This window comes from Lipotes vexillifer, unplaced genomic scaffold (assembly GCF_000442215.2).
Source record: "Lipotes vexillifer unplaced genomic scaffold, Lipotes_vexillifer_v1.1 scaffold24, whole genome shotgun sequence".
Classification (NCBI taxonomy): domain Eukaryota; kingdom Metazoa; phylum Chordata; class Mammalia; order Artiodactyla; family Lipotidae; genus Lipotes; species Lipotes vexillifer.
Window position 1 is genome coordinate 2238266 of NW_006782914.1, and position 19056 is coordinate 2257321.

General features: G+C 32.7%; 1 protein-coding gene across 3 annotated transcripts in view; it reads left to right on the forward strand.

The window, feature by feature from the left end:
* The window catches only part of COPS2 (COP9 signalosome subunit 2), a 29163-nt gene extending 10516 nt beyond the window's left edge, over nt 1-18647 (forward strand). The window contains exons 2-13 of one of the 3 annotated variants that reach the window (XM_007455545.1): nt 1126-1239; nt 1904-1981; nt 4348-4473; nt 6374-6484; nt 6602-6679; nt 8582-8756; nt 10044-10222; nt 10331-10383; nt 13273-13370; nt 14551-14633; nt 15144-15202; nt 15826-18647. In XM_007455545.1, coding sequence (XP_007455607.1) covers nt 1126-1239; nt 1904-1981; nt 4348-4473; nt 6374-6484; nt 6602-6679; nt 8582-8756; nt 10044-10222; nt 10331-10383; nt 13273-13370; nt 14551-14633; nt 15144-15202; nt 15826-15970 — 1299 coding nt within the window. In that variant the 3' untranslated portion in view covers nt 15971-18647. The remainder of the gene's footprint in view (nt 1-1125; nt 1240-1903; nt 1982-4347; nt 4474-6373; nt 6485-6601; nt 6680-8581; nt 8757-10043; nt 10223-10330; nt 10384-13272; nt 13371-14550; nt 14634-15143; nt 15203-15825) is intronic. The other 2 variants (XM_007455546.1, XM_007455547.1) reach the window with 2 other exon arrangements.
* The last annotated feature ends 409 nt before the right edge of the window (nt 18648-19056 follow it).

Below are 19056 nucleotides of genomic sequence, written 5' to 3' on the forward strand. Positions count from 1 at the left end.
ATGGCTCATGGGCCCAGCCGCTCCGTGGCATGTGGGATCTTCCTGGACCGGGGCACGAACCCGTGTCCCCTGCATCTGCAGGCAGACTCTCAACCACTGTGCCACCAGGGAAGCCCTCCCCAGTAATTTTTATATTTTTCAGTCTAAACCTGTTCCTGAAACTATGCTCCAGTAATTTTTATATTTTTCAGTCTAAACCTGTTCCTGAAACTATGCACCATCCCTTACTTGTAGCAAATGGCTTGGTGTCACTCGTTTCAGGGAATCTTTTGCTGAAGTCTTTGTATGGGCTCGATGTTTTCTGGCATAATACATTACCATCAGTCAGAACATGTTTTCTGTTCATGTCCTTCACCCACAAATTTAATGCCTTTTTCATCTTAACTAAGTACTTTTCACACACTGTGGCCGTAACTTCTGCAACAGCAAAGCTAGCACAAATTTCTTTTTTCCATCACAATTTCATGGATAGAAGATTCATTCTTACCATGGATCTTAGCAACCTTAGCATACATTTTTCTTCTTTTCCTTAAGTTGAGAACTTTCACCTTTTCAATTAAAAGTAGCACTTTAGGGCCTCTCTTTGGCATATGTGAATTTCTACCATCACTACTTTTGAGCTTTGGGGCCATTTTTAAGTACAGTAAGGGTAACTTGAACACAAGCACTGTGATACCACAATAGTGGATCTGATAACTGAGCCCGCTGTTAAGTGACTCACAGGACAGGTGGGATATGCTGGACAAAGGGATGATTCACATTCAGGGTGGAACAGAGAGAGATGGCAAGAGATGTCTTCGTGCTACTCAGAATGACTCACAATTTAAAACTTATGAATTGTTTATTTCTGGAATTTTCCAGTCTATACCTCAACTGATGGAGCAACTGAAACCATAGAAAGTGAAACCACGGATAAGGAGGGACTACTGTACTCTGCTATCCACTTGATTTGGGGTTTTCCCCTTGTTATTTAACTAATGTTTAAACATCAATGGGGTTTCACCTATGTAATTAAATTGTTTTGTTTTTTATAAATGTGTGGATTTTCTCTTAACAGTATTCACATTTTAGCAATGTGTGAGTTTCTTTTTTTCCTTCATTTTAATATCTCTTTCTAACACACAGGAATATTCTGAAGATAGTAACTCTGAGCCAAATGTGGATTTGGAAAATCAGTACTATAATTCCAAAGCATTAAAAGAAGATGACCCAAAAGCAGCATTAAGCAGTTTCCAAAAGGTTCATATTTTTTCTGGCTTATTCTGTGTCTTATATTTCTCTAAATGATGTCTTAAAGCAAGTAAATTCCAAGTGATTTTATCTCAGTAATACGTTTGGATACTTAGTGATAATCCTGTAAAATAAGTTTGCATTATGCAACAAAAGCAAATATTTCAAAAGGGCTATCCTTTTGTTTTTTCCAATCAGGTTATCTATAGAGCAGGGCCATTGTCCTGAAAAGCTAGTATGGTTCTGACTGAAAGAGAATCAACATGCTGGTCAATAGTTATTATCCCTGCAATCGTGTTCCTTTGTCTTTTGGTGACAAATCACACAGGTGTGGTTTCATTATTAAATAGTGTGATTTCTTTACTATTGATAAACTTTTGGGTTATTGTTACCAGCAGATTTTTCAGAGGAATAAAAAGTACTTCTGGGATTGTATAATCAAGAAGTAGTTCTTATTTAATCTTTTGATGAAGAAACTTCAAAATAAGCTCACTTACCTTACGTAAGCATTTTAAGCTGGTTTCTTTAGTCTATTAAAAATGACATTGAGAACTAGAGTTCTTGGGGCAGTGTTTTTCATGCATATAACGTAAAATTAGTTTACAACTTAGATATTGAGTGTCACTAGAAAATAACGGTATTAAATTATACTGGAAGTTTCTTCTTTTTTTAGGTTTTGGAACTTGAAGGTGAAAAAGGAGAATGGGGATTTAAAGCACTGAAACAAATGATTAAGATTAACTTCAAGTTGGTAAGATTTGTTTTGAGAGGAATTAAACTGTTAATGAAATTCTGTACTTAAAAACCTCATGGCAACAAAATGTCATTATATCTACTTCTCTAAAATAATTCTGTTGATATGTTTCCATATTTAGCCTACTTTGCATTTGTGACTACAGTAGTACTAAATTTTAAAAATTCTGCATAGGATACAAAGTTTTCTGTTTAAGAAAACTTATCTTTTCAATACATGGACAGTATTTAGCTGCATTATTAATAGAATTACTTTTCGCTGCCAGCCTAGGTCAATCAGTAGAGCATGAGACTCTTAATAGAGTGACTTTTAAACAAACTATTAGTGTTTATTTTGGAGTTCTGAGTTTCTACTTTTTATTACAAAACGTTCCTCTTCAACTGATTAGGGCCAAAACCTTCATGGCTTCTCTCTTTGTCTCTCACCCCACAGATAATCCATTGGTGAATCCAAGTGGCTTTATATATCTTCAGAATACGTTCAGTATATTTTGTAATTTAGAGGGCTATGGAAGCATCAGGTGTCTCAGGGGATGGAGATTTTGATTGAACAATTACGGTGACGTTATGGGCCCATGTTCAACACCTAAGATTCTGTGATTTGAAATAATACTAAGAGACCCTATAGAAATCTACTATTTTAACATACTAGCAGTCGTTTAGTTTTTGAGCCCATTTAAATGTATGCCACCCGTAGGATTTGATTTTACCATTTTACCTTGAGCCAAGATGGGAAGCAAGTGAAAGGAGAGGATTATTTGTATTTTGTGTTATTTTGCCTACCTTCCTTCTCTACCTTTTATTTGCTATAGTAGCATCTCTGAATAAGTTGTGGTTTACAAGAGTAGTTTCAGCTTCCATCCCTGCTGCCTCATTTTTGAGTTAGATTCAGAGTCGGACTCATGTTTCTGTGTAGTCCTCTTGGGCAGTAAAAAGTTGGAAAGGTTTGTTGTCAGCTGCTCTGTGCATTCACCACTGCAAATAAAAACCAGTACACCTAATCGTCCCTCGATCTTTAATTACAGTAACATAATTTTTGAAAAATTAGCTTTAAAGTTATTGTGGTATAAGGAAATAAAGTTAAAACTAACTTTTTGCTAAAATCCTATTTCAGTATCAAGATATAATCTCAAAGTTGGGACAGTCATATTTCTGATTTCCATTTTGCTAGGAGATACGTTCTATAAGTTGGGTTTTAGTGGCTCATTGAGAGGGTGTTACCTATTATTTACCCCCACGTGGTGCTGGTATACTTGGAAACGAAAGTAGTTTGATGTATATTGCTAAAGCTTTTCTCATTGTTCTATCTGTTTTTTCTCACCTACCCCTACTAGTTTTCTTTTTTGTAATTCACTTGCTTAGAACGTTTCAGGGAGTCTTCTCCTGTTTTTCTTCTTGTCCTTCATGCTATATACCAGGGCAGAACATAGTCATAAGCAGAAAAATTACAGTGTCATTAATTTATTCTTCACCCTAATAAATTTACATGTTCTGTCATTCAAGATAAAAAGCATTGTATCTGCCATTGCTCCACCTCTGTGATTAAAAGTAGAGTATATTGTTAATCCCAATAAAAAGAGGGATTAACAGCACTTGGAGATTGTGGGGACTGTGGATGCAGGTTACAAGGTTAGACTCATAAGTTGACTTATATGATATGATCTGAGGGGTGAAAGACCCTCTGCCAAAATATTTCAGTGCTGGAAATTTCACTAATAGTCCTTTATTTCCTCAGATCTTTCATGTTTCCTGGAATAACCACAGTAATGCAAATAGTCCTGCAAGGAATAGCAACAGTAGCTACATCTGCTATTGAGTAGGGCCTTAGGTGGGAGGACTTTTCCCCTTTTTAGGGGTTGGGAGGACTTTTCTTGATAGTGGGATGAGTACCTGGGCTTGAAGAGATTATTTCACTTCACATTTTAATATAAAAGCCTGCCAATAATAGGGAGAGAAGAAATACATAACTATTGTTAGAGAGCTTCCTGATGAAGGGGTAAATTTTTAGGAAAGAATATTTGAAAAGTAGGACTTATTTCTATCTTTTGGTCTATGAATATTTTAGTAGTTTTTGTGATTTAAATAAATGTGCTTGTTGTGCCGTGAGGAACAATATCTGAAATTTGGAAAATCTATAAGTGGTACTTTTTCAAAGCCTAACTTCAAAAATTTGATTCATTTACTGAGTAATCTAGTAATTTCAAATTTAAGCTAAATTTTTTGTTTATGTTTCTGTCATACAGTTTCTCTATTATTGAAAAACTATTTTTCAATTAGCTAGTAATATGTACTATAATCTTAATCATGTGTATATATCTTAGTAAATAAATATGTTCCTAGTAATGCATTTTTCTTCCCTCACAGACAAACTTTCCAGAAATGATGAACAGATATAAACAACTATTGACCTATATTCGGAGTGCGGTCACAAGAAATTATTCTGAAAAATCCATTAATTCTATTCTTGATTATATCTCCACTTCTAAGCAGGTTAGATTCTGTTTTTCCCTCTTAGTACTTATTAATATGTTTATCATTTATACTAAGGGCTTTGTTTTTTTGTTTTTAAGGCCTAGAGGTTTTATTTAAGCAGTTATGCTCATTTTTATTTTTAGTGTGCTTTAAAAATAATATGTATTTTATTCTTGATTACAGTACTAATTGTATAATATTAAAAGATTATAACCCTAGCTTAATCTCTTTAAATATCATCTTCAGATACTAACGATCTGCACACAACTTCTGCAGGCTTATATTAGACTCCCATACAGTTACTATCACAGTTCCTTCTAATAAACTTCATCAGCACTTCAGCTAGCCACCCTGAGCTGTTAATACTTAACAGTGAGTCACAGGTGGTTTGTGTAGATTTGATTAGATAAAGATCCTTGTGAGAAGAACCTGTACTCATATCGATTAGTAATTGGCATTACTCATTAGGTGTTCAATTCAATAAGTTTTATTACAAAGAATAGGTGGATGATGGATGATGAAACTACAGTGGGTATGGGGAATGATAGTGCTTTCATTATTCTAGTCTTTGATTATTAAGAAAAGCAATGATTATTTTATTGCTAAGGTAATTTTTAATTAGACTGTTTGTTTATATTCTTTTAAGCAACATAGTCCTAAGTTTCAGCTTTCTTACCCTATGATATTTGAGCACAAGAAGTATTTTCTATATCACTTAGCATTTCTTAGAACGTTTGGTAACTCTTCATACTCAAAAAATGTTCATCTCAGAATCAGCGTCTTTCATTCTGTCTTTTCTGCTAGATGTTGTTTTTATTTCTTGAGGCAGTTTATTTTTACTGTTTATATCTAAAATATATGTAATGGAAATAGAGGAAGATAAACTTATGTTCAGAACATTAACACTTAATGGCACTAATTCTAGAGTTCTTAAATATCAGGGGGCTTTTCTTAAGTGGAAAAATATTTTCTGAGTTTTACAAACAAGTGTTATCAAAACATTTTTTTGTACATTATTCATAAGTGGTATGCCAGATATTGGGGGGGTTAAGTAATTTAAAACTTTAAGATTGTGTGTTGCTTCATGCTATTATATGTAAGCTTTTTGTCTTTTTGAAAGTAAGTATAGATATTGGTTGGGCAACACTTGACTTACTATGCAGTCGGCAGTCGTGAATAAATAGGCAGCCTTTTCTGAAAGTATCAAGCTTTCCTGTTCTCATTGCCCTCTTACCTCTTGATCCTGTTAAGTAGAGACCTAGAGAATCAGGTATTCAAACAAAGGTAGAGCCAGAAGCGGAGAGAGGGGGACAGAGGAGCTTATCATAATGCAAAACAAACAGCAATTTCCATTAAAAAAGTCAGACTTATGAACTGATGGTGTTAAGCTAAAATTGTGCTAGACTTTTCCCTCCACTCAACTCCAACAGTTTACCAGTAACTTAAAAGCTTGTAGCCCAGTTAATTGATTAGTGACATTTATAGAAGAATTTTTGAGGGAAGAGGCTTATTCTTTGTTTCTTTAACAACTTAGTGTTTGCCATATAGTAGGCACCAAACTAGAGTTGAGTGCATAAGATATACACTATTAATAATAAACAGCACAGCTAGTTCTATGTGCACATCATTTACTTTGCTAATATAGAACAACTTACTAGATTGAAAAGGACAAACCTGTACTACTAGAGCATTAGACATTTTCTGGGTTTTATTTTTTTTAACACATAAAAACACATCTTGGCACTTTTTGTAAATTTGGTCTGTACTTTGCTAAAGTTTTGTTAATTTTGTGGACTGTCACAGACATTCAATAAGATACAGATAGTGTATCTTATGTATATTAAAGTTCAAAGATGCACTTTTAGTTTGCTCAAATTAACTTTATTAACAGGTACAAATTTGCTGTTTACAATTATAGAATTCTGATTTTTTATGTCAGATGGATTTACTGCAGGAATTCTATGAAACAACACTGGAAGCTTTGAAAGATGCTAAGAATGACAGACTGTGGTTTAAGACAAATACAAAGGTAACAATTATAATTACATTTTTTTCTTTTGAAGAGTGGGCGGGTATCCTTGATAAACTATAAAGATGCACCTTCTGTTGAAATCTTTTAATTTTAATAAGTTTATTTTTTTTACAGCTGGGGAAATTATATTTAGAACGAGAGGAATATGGAAAGCTTCAAAAAATTTTACGCCAGTTACATCAGTCCTGCCAGGTATCATTCTTTTATTTTTTTCTTAATATTTCTTCATAATAAAAAAGCATAAGAAAAAATTGTATTTGAAACATTGTTTAGGGATGTTTTTGTTCAAGCATCATTGCAAAAATAAAATTTGGAAAATAAGCTACCAGAAAGCTAACTTTTTCTGAGAATTACATTTCTTCCTCCTAGTCCTAATTTCAATCCTTATCTTTGTAGAATGAGGCATAGGTATCAATAAATGAACAGACCAGTCATTAATACTAAGAATAAGGCTTTCATATTTAATTATGTACCCTATGAAAATTGGAAAGGATATTATAGACATACATCATAAAGATATTTTATATTCTAGTTTTCATGTATGAATCCTCTGTAACACCACTGTCCCATAGAACTTCATGTGATGTTAGAAACATTCTGTATCTGTGCTCTCCAATATGGTAGCATCAGATACGTGTCATCAAGCACTTGAAATGTGACTAGTGAGATGAAGGTACTGAGTTTTTAATTTAATTTAAATTTGGATAACCATGTGGTCTGGACAGTACACCTGTATAACTTTGTAAATGTGAGCTGTAATTTTGTATTTCCTTTTTTGTCTTGATCAATAAGTTACTTGATATTAGTTGAAATATTATGTAGAAATACTGTTTTAAATATTTTTATGCTCTTTCAATGCCATGTACTCTTATTTTAATTATATATGTTATTTCTGTGAATGGGTAAAAAGTTAATCAGAAAAATGTTCTAAATCATCTGCAGATATTTTCATTTAATAATTTTACCTTTTTTTAGTTTTTTAAAACAGGAAAATATTTTATATTTCATAATAGGTTTGGTTTATAAGGCAGTTCAGTCATTTATGGATTGTTTCTTATCTGTACATTCTTAAGGGAATCTGATACATAACCAGCTGTGTGTTCACTTCCACATGAAATGAAAATGGTTGAGAAGGCATTTCTAATTTTAAAAAGTCTTACAAATATATACATAAGGAATATGAAAAAGCCCTCTGGAAAAGTTTTTGCTTGGTTTATTTCAGAACATAAGGAAAATGCCGTCTGGATTGTAAATAACATTAAAGCATAGAAAGATGCATAATAATCTGAACGTACAGATTGTCTTACATATCATATTTTTTAGTCTGGTTGTGACTCATTAGTGAAAAACAAATAAAGGGAAGTTTTAAGTTGGAAGACCAAATAAATAATAAATTTTGGCTTTGTGTATGTCAGTGCTTGATGTTATGATTATCTGACTGTTGACCATATTCTGTTTTTTGTGGCCTGTGTTTTGTGGGCTGTTGATCATCTTTCAAAGTCGAACTCAAATCTCCCCACCTTTGTTATTCCCTTGACATCCCCCAAGAGAATTAGTCCTTTCTCTTCCATTCTTGGCACTTGGTTCATACTTAACTAGAGTTATTATCATTTATATTATAATTTATCTGTTGACAGATTGGTCTTCTATATTATGAACTTTTTGAGATCAGGGACATTGGCTTATTTAAATTTGTATTACCCCAAGGTAGTCCCAGTACCTGGCACTAGGAAGGCACTTGAGAAGTGCTTTTGATTGAATCAGTGGATCTAAAGTAGTTGTGAAGATTTGGAGAAGACCATTCATAATCTCCTAGATAAAACAAAACATTGCAACTTTTATACATAAAAAAATACCTCTGGCCACCTTTTTCCTATTGAATGACTAGAAAATACAAAAATGACTAGAAAATGGGTTCCTTTTTGGCCATTGAAGGTCATGTTCTTAGTAATCTAGGTCCCAATTGAAATTTGTAATGCATTTTCCCACAGAATTAGTATTATAAGTGTAAGGTTCTCAGGGTAACTCAAGTAAAAATCACTAGGTTGACTCTGAATTCTGTCTTGACTAAATGTTCATTATTTGCTTTCCTAGACTGATGATGGAGAAGATGACCTGAAAAAAGGCACACAGTTATTAGAAATATATGCTTTGGAAATTCAAATGTACACGGCACAGAAAAATAACAAAAAACTTAAAGCACTCTATGAACAGTCACTTCACATCAAGTCTGCCATCCCTCATCCACTGATCATGGGAGTCATCAGAGGCAAGTTTGGTTTGGAAAGGGTGGGCAGTTGTCATGGGAAGATATCGAGGTGTCCTTACATATGATTGAATGACTCTGAAGGTTGTTTGTTTTAGTGAAAATAAAAGGCAAAGTAGTGAAGTCAAAGAAATGATCTAGTCTTAGAAGGGAATTAGGATGAATCTTTGTCTTTGTAAAATTTACATTAGTAAAGATATTATTAATAAAAAATTCACCATCAGAAGTTCTATTGTTGAATTGTAATGATATATATATAATTACTTTCTTTTTTAATGATTTATTTTTTATTGAAGTATAGTTAATTTACAATGTGTTAATTTCTGCTATACAGCAAAGTGACTCAGTTATACATATATATACATTCTTTTTTATATTCTTTTCCATTATGATTTATCACAGGATATTGAATATAGTGTGTTGTCCTGTACAATAGGACCTTGTTATTTATCCATTTTATATGTAATAGTTTTCTGTTAACCCCAAACTTCCAGTCAATTCCTCCTTCCCCCCTCCCCCTTGGCAACCACAAGTCTGTTCTCTCTGTCTGTGAGTCTGTTTCTGTTCTGTAGATATGTTCATTTGTGGCTTTATTTTATATGAGTGATACCATATGGGATTTGTCTTTCTCTTTCTGACTTACTTCACTTAGTATGATAATCTCTAGTTGCATCCATGTTGCTGCAAATGTACCACATCTTCTTTATCCATTCATCTGTTGATGAACATTTAAGTTGTTTCCATGTCTTGGCTACTGTGAACTCTGTGAACATAGGGATACATGTATCTTTTTGAATTATAAGTTTCTCTGGATATATGCCCAGGAGTGGGAATGCTGGATCATATGGTAATTCTGTTTTTAGTTTTCTGAGGAACCTCCATACTGTTTTCCATAGTGACTGCACCAATTTAACATTCCCACCAACAGCATAGAAGGGTTCTTCCCTTTCCTCCACACCCTCTCCAGCATTTGCTATCTGTAGACTTTTTAATGATGGCCATTCTGATTGGTGTGAGGTGGTAACTCATTGTAGTTTTGATAAAATTACTTTCTACTTCAACTGAGAATAAAGATTTACAAATGCTTGTTTGGCTGATGTTTAATGAAGAGCTTGCTTTTAAGAATTAAAGTATGTGCCCTTTACACACTACAGGAGCCAGTAGTCTTCAAGATATAGAATTAAAAGACTGGAAGCACTGAAATAGTTTTCATTTGATTTTCATAAAGTGTTCAGTATTGTTATTACAGAACTGAAAATGTCCTCTTTTCTCCTGTTTTATTCTTTATAGAATGTGGTGGTAAAATGCACTTGAGAGAAGGTGAATTTGAAAAGGCACACACTGATTTTTTTGAAGCCTTCAAGAATTATGATGAATCAGGAAGTCCAAGACGAACCACTTGCTTAAAATATTTGGTCTTAGCAAATATGCTAATGAAATCGGGAATAAATCCATTTGACTCACAGGAGGTATGTTTGTGCTCTAATTCTTCATTTCTATCAGCTATCTCTTGTGAAAATAAATGTATTCTTTCTTTGTACATACACAGTTAATTCTTCTTTTTTTTAACTGTTTAGGCCAAACCTTACAAAAATGATCCAGAAATTCTAGCAATGACGAATTTAGTAAGGTAAGCTTTAATATTTCAGTTAAAGTAAATTACCTTAAAGCAGTGAATAAATAGGAGAGAGGAGAGAACTTTTCAGAATTCAGTTAATACTCAATGTTTGCTCTCTTGTATTTTGGCTTGAAGTATACCAAAGTTGATGAAATTTTTGAAGTCATTTATTTTACTGTTTCTGTTAGTCACTAGATTTTATAAGTATTCATTATTTGTATGAGTGTGTGCACACACTGTTTTTCAGTAGAAAGCTGTAGAGGTTTTAAAACAATTTCACAATGTTACAGTTTCTACCTGCCTTAATCCAAAATGATATTATGAATTGGTCTACATTAGTCAAGAATTTTCAGTAAGACAGTTTCTTTACTTGTATATTTTCTTAATTGACAAGATTAAAAATCACTTTAAATAAATTTGCCTCAGCTAAATTTCTGACATAAGGAGCAGCAGAGGTGTCATACTGGTAAGAAATCTAAGGATTTATTGTTGCCTTTTGTGGAGAAAGATATGACTAATTATAGCTAATAACTAAAAAACCTGCCATAATCAATTAATATTAAACAAAATTAAAGAAAATGAAACCAAGCAAAGAGCCTAGAAAAGACCTGTTTTTGTAAAAGAAATCAATGAGCAAGAAAAATTTTCCTGGGCCAGGAATAGATGGAGCCTAGGCTTTAATGGGCTTTCTTTATAGAAAACTGAGGAACTTACTAGGTTTCAAGTCCATTGTTTAGATTGTACGGCTGAGTACCAAGACAGGAAGAATGTACTTAGGGACATGGGGCAAGGTTGGGTTTTTTTGTTTGTTTTCAGATACATGTAGGTAATTTAGATGACCAGACATTGTCTTAATAGTCTTTTTTTTAATTTAAAAAAGTACTGTTAGACTATAAATTATGAGTCACCTACATATAAATTTTATATACTTGGAGAGAATAGCTTATTTCATAATACTGTTTAAGCTTCTATGTAAAATGTCCTCATTTACTTTGTTTTAATTTGGCTATAACTTTTACAAGTTACTAGGCTTTTTGTTTGTTTGAAACGTTAATTTTAGCTGTAAAAAATAAGAATTTATTTTAAGGGGACTACGAATGGTTAGGGGATAAAAAACCTAAACTGGGCTTCCCTGGTGGCGCAGTGGTTGAGAGTCCGCCTGCTGATGCAGGGGACATGGGTTCGTGCCCCGGTCCAGGAAGATCCCACATGCCGCGGAGCGGCTGGGCCCATGAGCCATGGCCGCTGAGCCTGCACGTCCAGAGCCTGTGCTTCACAGCGGGAGAGGCCACAACAGTGAGAGGCCCACGTACCGCAAAAAAAAAAAAACAAACAAACATAAACTGCAACACTAAAAAATCAGTTTCTTTTTTATTGTTTACTTCTTTAGTTTATCTTAATATATATTTGTTGAATTAAGTTGATTTTAGTTATGAAAGGAGGCCTCTCCATCTTTATTTCAAATAGTTTATTCTACCTACATTTGGCCACATTAAGAGATTATTCGTTTAGAGCTTAGCTACATAATACTTAAAAAAAATGTTTATTAAGTTATATTGCTAAGCAGCAGTTTAACTTTTAAAACTCTTAAAGAAATATTGAGGGAAAGTTTTGCCCTAGACATTAATATTTTGTTCAAATTAAATTGGTTAAATGCATTAAATGGATTAAAGTACTGATTTATCAGACCTTTAAAAAGTAATGGCTATATTTGTATATTTATTATGTCTTACCATTTACTCTAGTGAAGCCTCTGTATTGGAATTCTAAAACTTATTTTAATGATAAATTTTGAAAGAAGTGGCCTGTGGTGTCCCACGTTTTGTGTAAGATTTTTCTTTTTAAGCCACTTAAATAGTGGAAGAATGTCTTTTGGTTAAAATATATGTGTGTGCAAGTGTTTTCACTATTTGAATATATCCTCCTATAGTATTATATATTACAATAATATATTTGGGGTAGGTAAGAAAAGTAATGCTTCCTAATTTTATCTTCCTAGTCAGTTGCCAGCAGACTAGAGGAAAATAATTCCTGTTGAAGCACTTGAATCACCTGTCCCTAACATGAAGTTACATTGCGACCCAACAGATGGAAGCACAGCAGAGGGCGTGCAGAATGGCTGATGATATGTCTTACATATAAAGCAGACAGTGGTGCCATATCCAGAAGGTTGGCTTCTTCCTTCTCAGCACCTTTAGCAATCCCCATAGTGCCTCCAAGAGTAGATAGTAGACATCTCAGAGAATCATGAATGTAAATCAGCCTTTGGCCTTCTGCAGCAGTGTCCATCACTCTCTACTTTGTGTGTGTATCCCATTTGGCACTAATTATCTGCCACCAATGTTTCTGCTGTATAGCTCAGTGGAATTCTAAGGCTAGAGAGAATTGAGAATCAAATGTTTCCTTTAAGAAGTTTTGGCAGTTGCTGGTACCTTTCTAGAAGATAAAAATTAGGAATCTGCATTTCTGAATAACCTTCAGAGAGCATATACTGTCTTATATCCAAACTCCTCCATACAGTAGTATGCATGAAACCTGGTTTCTTAGGGATTAAACGCACAATTTAAGTTAAAAGCATCAAGCATTAAACAGTTATTAAACTGTTGTCAATTCTTAATACCAAGATTTAGAGAAGATTTTAATTAGCTATGTATAAATATAATATTATAACCCCAGAAGATATAATTTATCTTTCCTTTATAAAACCAAAAGCATTAAAAAGGAAATTCATTTTATTTTCAGAAGGATACTTGTGTGTTTAATTCCAATTTCCATGACAGAAACTGTAATATAATTTAGATTTTTGCATATAAAAATTGAGAAATAGGCTCTTTGGTTTATCTGTTTTAATATATGACTTCTTCATGTTTGACAAAATTTATGCTTTTCTTTTTCTCTTAGTGCCTATCAGAATAATGACATCACTGAATTTGAAAAGATTCTAAAAACAAATCATAGCAACATCATGGATGATCCTTTCATAAGGGAACACATTGAAGGTATATTCTTTCTGCTGAAATTGTTACTTTCTTTGTCACTGTCAAACAGTACTTCTTAATGGAGCTACATGGAATTAAGCTGTTTTTCTTCTGTTTATTGCAAAATATAGAAATGTTTCTAAATGCTGTCATGGAATGGAATATTCCTTAAAATTATAAAGCTGTTTTAAAGAAATCACTAGCCAATTTCATTTATTAATGTAATCAAGTTCTTATATGATGTCCATTTCATTTAAGGTGGCTGTCCCTTTTACCTTCTTATTCTAATTTAGATATTGTTGCTTGTTTATTACTGATGTTGAAGTTCAAAGTTAATTTTTAGGATTTATTTTTGACAACAAAAGTTTTGAAAACAGCCTGCTATTGATAATGCTGAGATGCACTTACTTTGAAAAGGTAGGCTAACACTGTGCCAACAAACGTATGAGATTTTTAATAAGTTCTGATTAACAAAGATAAAAGTCGTCTCTTTGTTCTGGAACCACTTATACCTCCAGTGTTCCTACCTGTTATGGAGCTATTTGAGGGTTTTTAATAACCATTTGGAGCAACTTATTCAAATACTTAAATTCCAGATGCATTAAGAAAATCCAAAGATTAGAAGTAATGTTCTTTTGTTCCTCACCTTCCTTTCTCTTTCATTCAGATATTTTTAAAATTCTTATTTGAACTTAGAACGATACTATATTTTGTGGGCATAGAAAAATGTAGAAGTCTTGTGCATGAACTTCTATTTTTTTTTAAGGACACTTACATGAAGAACTAGGGACAATTGTAAGATCATTGTGTAAAATGTACTACTCTAGGTTTTGAAAGCATAAAATAAGGAACTTGGCGGGTACAAATTAGAGTTTCTTGAAAGAGGAAACTGTAGAGGAAATGATGAGCAGTGAAGTATTGAGAAGGCAAGAGGATATTTTAAGTAGTATCACAATGTGAGCAAAATCAGGGAGGTGGGAACAAGAAAAAATTATGTGAAAGACAGCCTTTAATCATACTATTCATCTGTTGAACCCAGATGTTTTTAGATACAAATACCTTATGTTCTTGTTAGGAAGAAAGATGTATTTTGAGAAGATAAATGATATAGTTAATTAATATAATTTAGAAGTACATAGTGATTCATAAAGATATACAAACTAGTAAATACAAATGTGTTATTTTAACTTTTTTCTTTCAGAGCTTTTGCGAAACATCAGAACACAAGTGCTTATAAAATTAATTAAGCCTTACACAAGAATACATATTCCTTTTATTTCTAAGGTACTTTTATTCATTGATTTTAATATTTATAATTTGTAGTTATAAATGCAGTATACCTATCTTCTATTTAAAAGAGTGATTCTTGTTAACATTTTGTAATACTACATTTTTAAAATACAGCTTAACTTAAGGTTTTTCCTTTTAGTGTGAATTTTTCTGTTTTCCTGGCATAAATTGGGTTAAAAGAAAAGAGAAATAAGGAATCATTATATTTCATCTTAAAGATTCCTTCAGCCTCAGAGAAAATTGTAGGAGAGAAAGTGGCTAAAATATGTAATGGATGTATGGCTAACCCCAACCACAATAAAATTATAGCAGGGGTATACTTTTAAAGTTAACAAGTTGGATTTTATCAGACCTGTGTTCTCGGAAGTATTTTGAACAGATAATGAAATTTGCTTTAAATTTTCTTTTTTAAGTGGTAGAAATGAATTTAAAATATTTAAGAATAATTATATAAAGTCTTTCAAAAAGTTAATTAGTAGAATTATAATGAGTCTCTTGTCTTAGGAGTTAAACATAGACGTAGCTGATGTGGAGAGCTTGCTGGTGCAGTGCATATTGGATAAGTAAGTACTTGACTATTTTGTACCACAAAATGTTTAGGACATAAAGTTTGAATAATAATGGCAAAGGTAACAGTTGAATTCTTGATTTTTCATAAAACTCTCTGGCTATGGTTTTCTATTAAAAGAGATATATGTGTGTGATGACTTTGTATAAGTGAATGATCATGTTAAGCACATGATCTTTGAAAAAGTTCTAAAAGACTTTTCAAAAGGTTTCTCTTTCAGTATATGACCCATATACAGCTAGAGAATTATTTAATGGATAGTATTATTTTGTTTTTAAAGTTTAAGGTATGATATATAATAGTTAGGAAATTGTATCTTTCTTAAATGCAGTATGCTATTTAAAGCTTCACATATTACATTTGCTCTTGATTAATTGGGTGAGTATATGCCTGTTGGTTCTTTCAATGAAATTGGTGAAAGGTAGCTGAAATCTGGTTTCTGTCTGAAGTTTGAATAAGGTAGTGAATGTTAAATTAATGCTGAACTCAACCATTCAGTGTAGGCAGCAGCTTTTTTCTTTTGCATTTATTGATATCGTGACTATTTTATGAAGTCCAGAAGATATGTTTAGTGAAAATGGTTTGTAGACATGTCTTCTTTTATTTATTTATTTCCAGCACTATTCATGGCCGAATTGATCAAGTCAACCAACTCCTTGAATTGGATCATCAGAAGAGGGGTGGTGCCCGATATACTGCACTAGATAAATGGACCAACCAACTAAATTCTCTCAACCAGGCTGTAGTCAGTAAACTGGCTTAACAGAGAACAAGCTTTTACAGACATACTTAAGCGCAGAGATGTAACCCTTAAAAGAACTGGGAATGGCAAAACTACTGTCGGTTGATGTGTCCCGAAAATTATTGGAGTTATGGCAGAAGTGCTTTTTTTGATCAACTGGTTTGTGTTTTGCTGCTGCATTTATCCCAAGAAAAACAGCTTTAATCTCCAGAAGAAAACCAAAATGCCGTGGGATTTATGCTGTATTGACATCTTGCCCTAAAACATACAACATCATAGTAATTTGTCATGGGCAACATGACCAGAGAGAAGATTTTTGTCATGATTTTAAATACACTGACACGCTACTGTTGGTTAAATTTAAACATGTTTTACCTGCAGAAATTCTCTCACAAATAACCTGCAATAACTTGAAATGCATACCCTTTTGAACACTTCCTTTTCTCATGTATAAATTAAAATGTTTGCTGCATTTTGCAAAATGTCAGTTCTCCAAAAATGTGTCCGTATATTTCTGTACCTGCAGTGTAGTAAAGGTTTAGATGAAACCCCATAATTATAGTGGCATACTGTCACTTAGGTTTCAAGCAGCAAAATAAACAGTGCAGCTCAGAAATTGTAGTTTGGTTCTTGATGCGTTTTTATTACATGTGGGGTTTTGTTTTGTTTTTTAGTACCTTAGAAATGTCAAATTATTTTTCTTCAGTTAATGTTAAAAAGCCTGGGAGCAAATAAGTCGGTTATTTGCTTTCAAGTTTTTAAGGAGAATTAGTTTCTAACAAAACATTTGCATAGTACTTAACTTTGAAAGTGATACTTTAAAGGAATAAAATCCTTTTTTTTTTTTTTAAGAATGATACTCCTTTTTAAACAATTCTAACTCTCAGAATGTTCACTTTAAACAAATATGCCAGAATATAGACAGCTAAATGAATGTTACCCTGCATCGTGATCATGCTGGAAAATTGTTTCCTAATTCCAGCAATCTACCGTTGCTCAAAACCTTTTGGGTTTTGCTCTTTTACAATTGCATTCAGAGCTAATTTAAGTCACACACACTATTAACTTTATGATTGCATATTGTTAAAAAAAAAAAAAGTATTACCCAACTTGATTGTTTTATAGTTACCATTTTTGGGCACCAAATGTCTTTTGACTGTTTCCAAAAATTAAATCAATCTATGAGGTAATAGTAGGAAGTATGCAACTGTCTTTGAAGGCGATCGCAAAAGAGTTTTAAAGGTATTTTGAGCAGTGGTAGCATAGTTAGGAGAATGAACTGTGGCCTTCCAAGACTACCTTAAAGGAGACGCAGCTCATTTGAATGTATTGAGTTTTGGATGTATTCGTTTCATTTAAAAAAACAAAGTTCACATTATGTTATAGAGTCGAAAGGAAGAACTAAGATTAAGATAATTTGTTTGGTTTTTCTATTGCTTGTTATTTTGTAAAAAGTGAGTGGTAGTTCAGAAGGAAGACTGTTGTAACTGAAGAATGACAACCAAGAATTTTTGATCATTAAATCAGATTTTATAAACAGTGGAAGGAGCATGGACTTAAAAACAAGCCAGGCTTATTTGGTTTTGTCAAAATTTTACGAAAATATGTGATATATATTTATACTAAAACTATATAATCCTTAGATATAGGAGAGCAATCAGTTAATGTCTTTAGCAGATTAAAGCAGTATTAAATACAGGTGCAACTTGAAAATGTAGAAAACTGAAAGAAAATGAAAGACAAAATTAATGTCTCTGGTAGGGAATAAAAAAGTTTAAGATATTATAAAATTATGTGTATTTTTTTCTCTTCTGCATAAATCATTTGTGAAAAATGTGCTAAATTTTTTTTTACAGGAGTAGTAATAATTAGGATTTATTTTTCAACATAATTTAGAGACTCTTGTTACCCAGATAAAAATGACAAGTTTCTGTGCCTATATTCAACTATGTATGCATGTGATATAACTGGAAAAAGGGTTTGCTTATATTTGAATTGTTGGAATTAGAATTCAAGGGATTTGAATGACGTGATTTAACTCTTACTCTCCAACTCAACATGCCCAGTTGTCCTGTGGTATCTTTGCTGTGTGCAGTAGTGCATCTTCCAGTTTCTAGGGAAAGCATGCACTTGTTATTTTTTGAGAAGCTAGGCTTAGTGTCTAACAACATCCAAAGTTATACCATAATCTTCAATTTATTGTAATTGTATGTATCGCATAGGCTTTGTTTAATAGTCCCTAGATATGGGTTTGTTCTTTTTTTTAACGTCATTTGCCACATTTGTTCTTGAACACAGATTTTTGATAAATCCTAAAAGCCTGGTGAACTTAAAAATATTTAGGTATTTTTTTTTTCCCCTTTGAACATTTTCTGTGTTTTTTGCATCAAACCTTTTAGAGGTGAACTCTTAGAGATTGCTTATCAAAATATAACTAAATTTAAGAAAAGTAAAAAAATGATTGGCAAATTCTTAGCATTTAAATTGCTCGTTAAATCTTGCCCTCTTTTGTGAAAACTAGTAACAAGTAGTTTACACCCTATTTCTTTTTACCCTAAACCTGGATAAACTCACTTCACAGTAATCTTTAGCTGCCACAAACAGATACTATCTGTTGCAAGAACTGGATTTCCATTACTCATTCTAGCTCTTACACTAATTTTTAAGCTGTTGAGTAAATATTTTTCTCCATGTCTTATGTAACATAACTTTTTTTGTTCTTTAAGTTGAGATGAGATGTGTATGTGTGTACTAAGAATTGCTTTCGTTTCAGGAGTCCCTTCTAACTAAAGGTTGGTAGTGTAGCCTTCAAGACTACTAAGGATCTGATTTCACATGAGGGTATAGTTTTAGTGAAGCCTGTTTTAAATGGGCTACACTGTGGGCAGTGTAGTATTTTTTTATTACCTTATAATTAGATACCAGTTTGTCTCTGACTGAGAAACAGCTGCTCTTTATATTTAATATATCCATGATAGTAAAAATTTTTAAAGGAATTTTCTTTTTTAATCAGTAGTCTTTATAATTCTTCAGTAAACTCAGGTAAGTACACTTTTCTTTTGGGTTGTGCTTGGGAGTGAAGGTGTCCAGTTAGCATATGAAGCAGA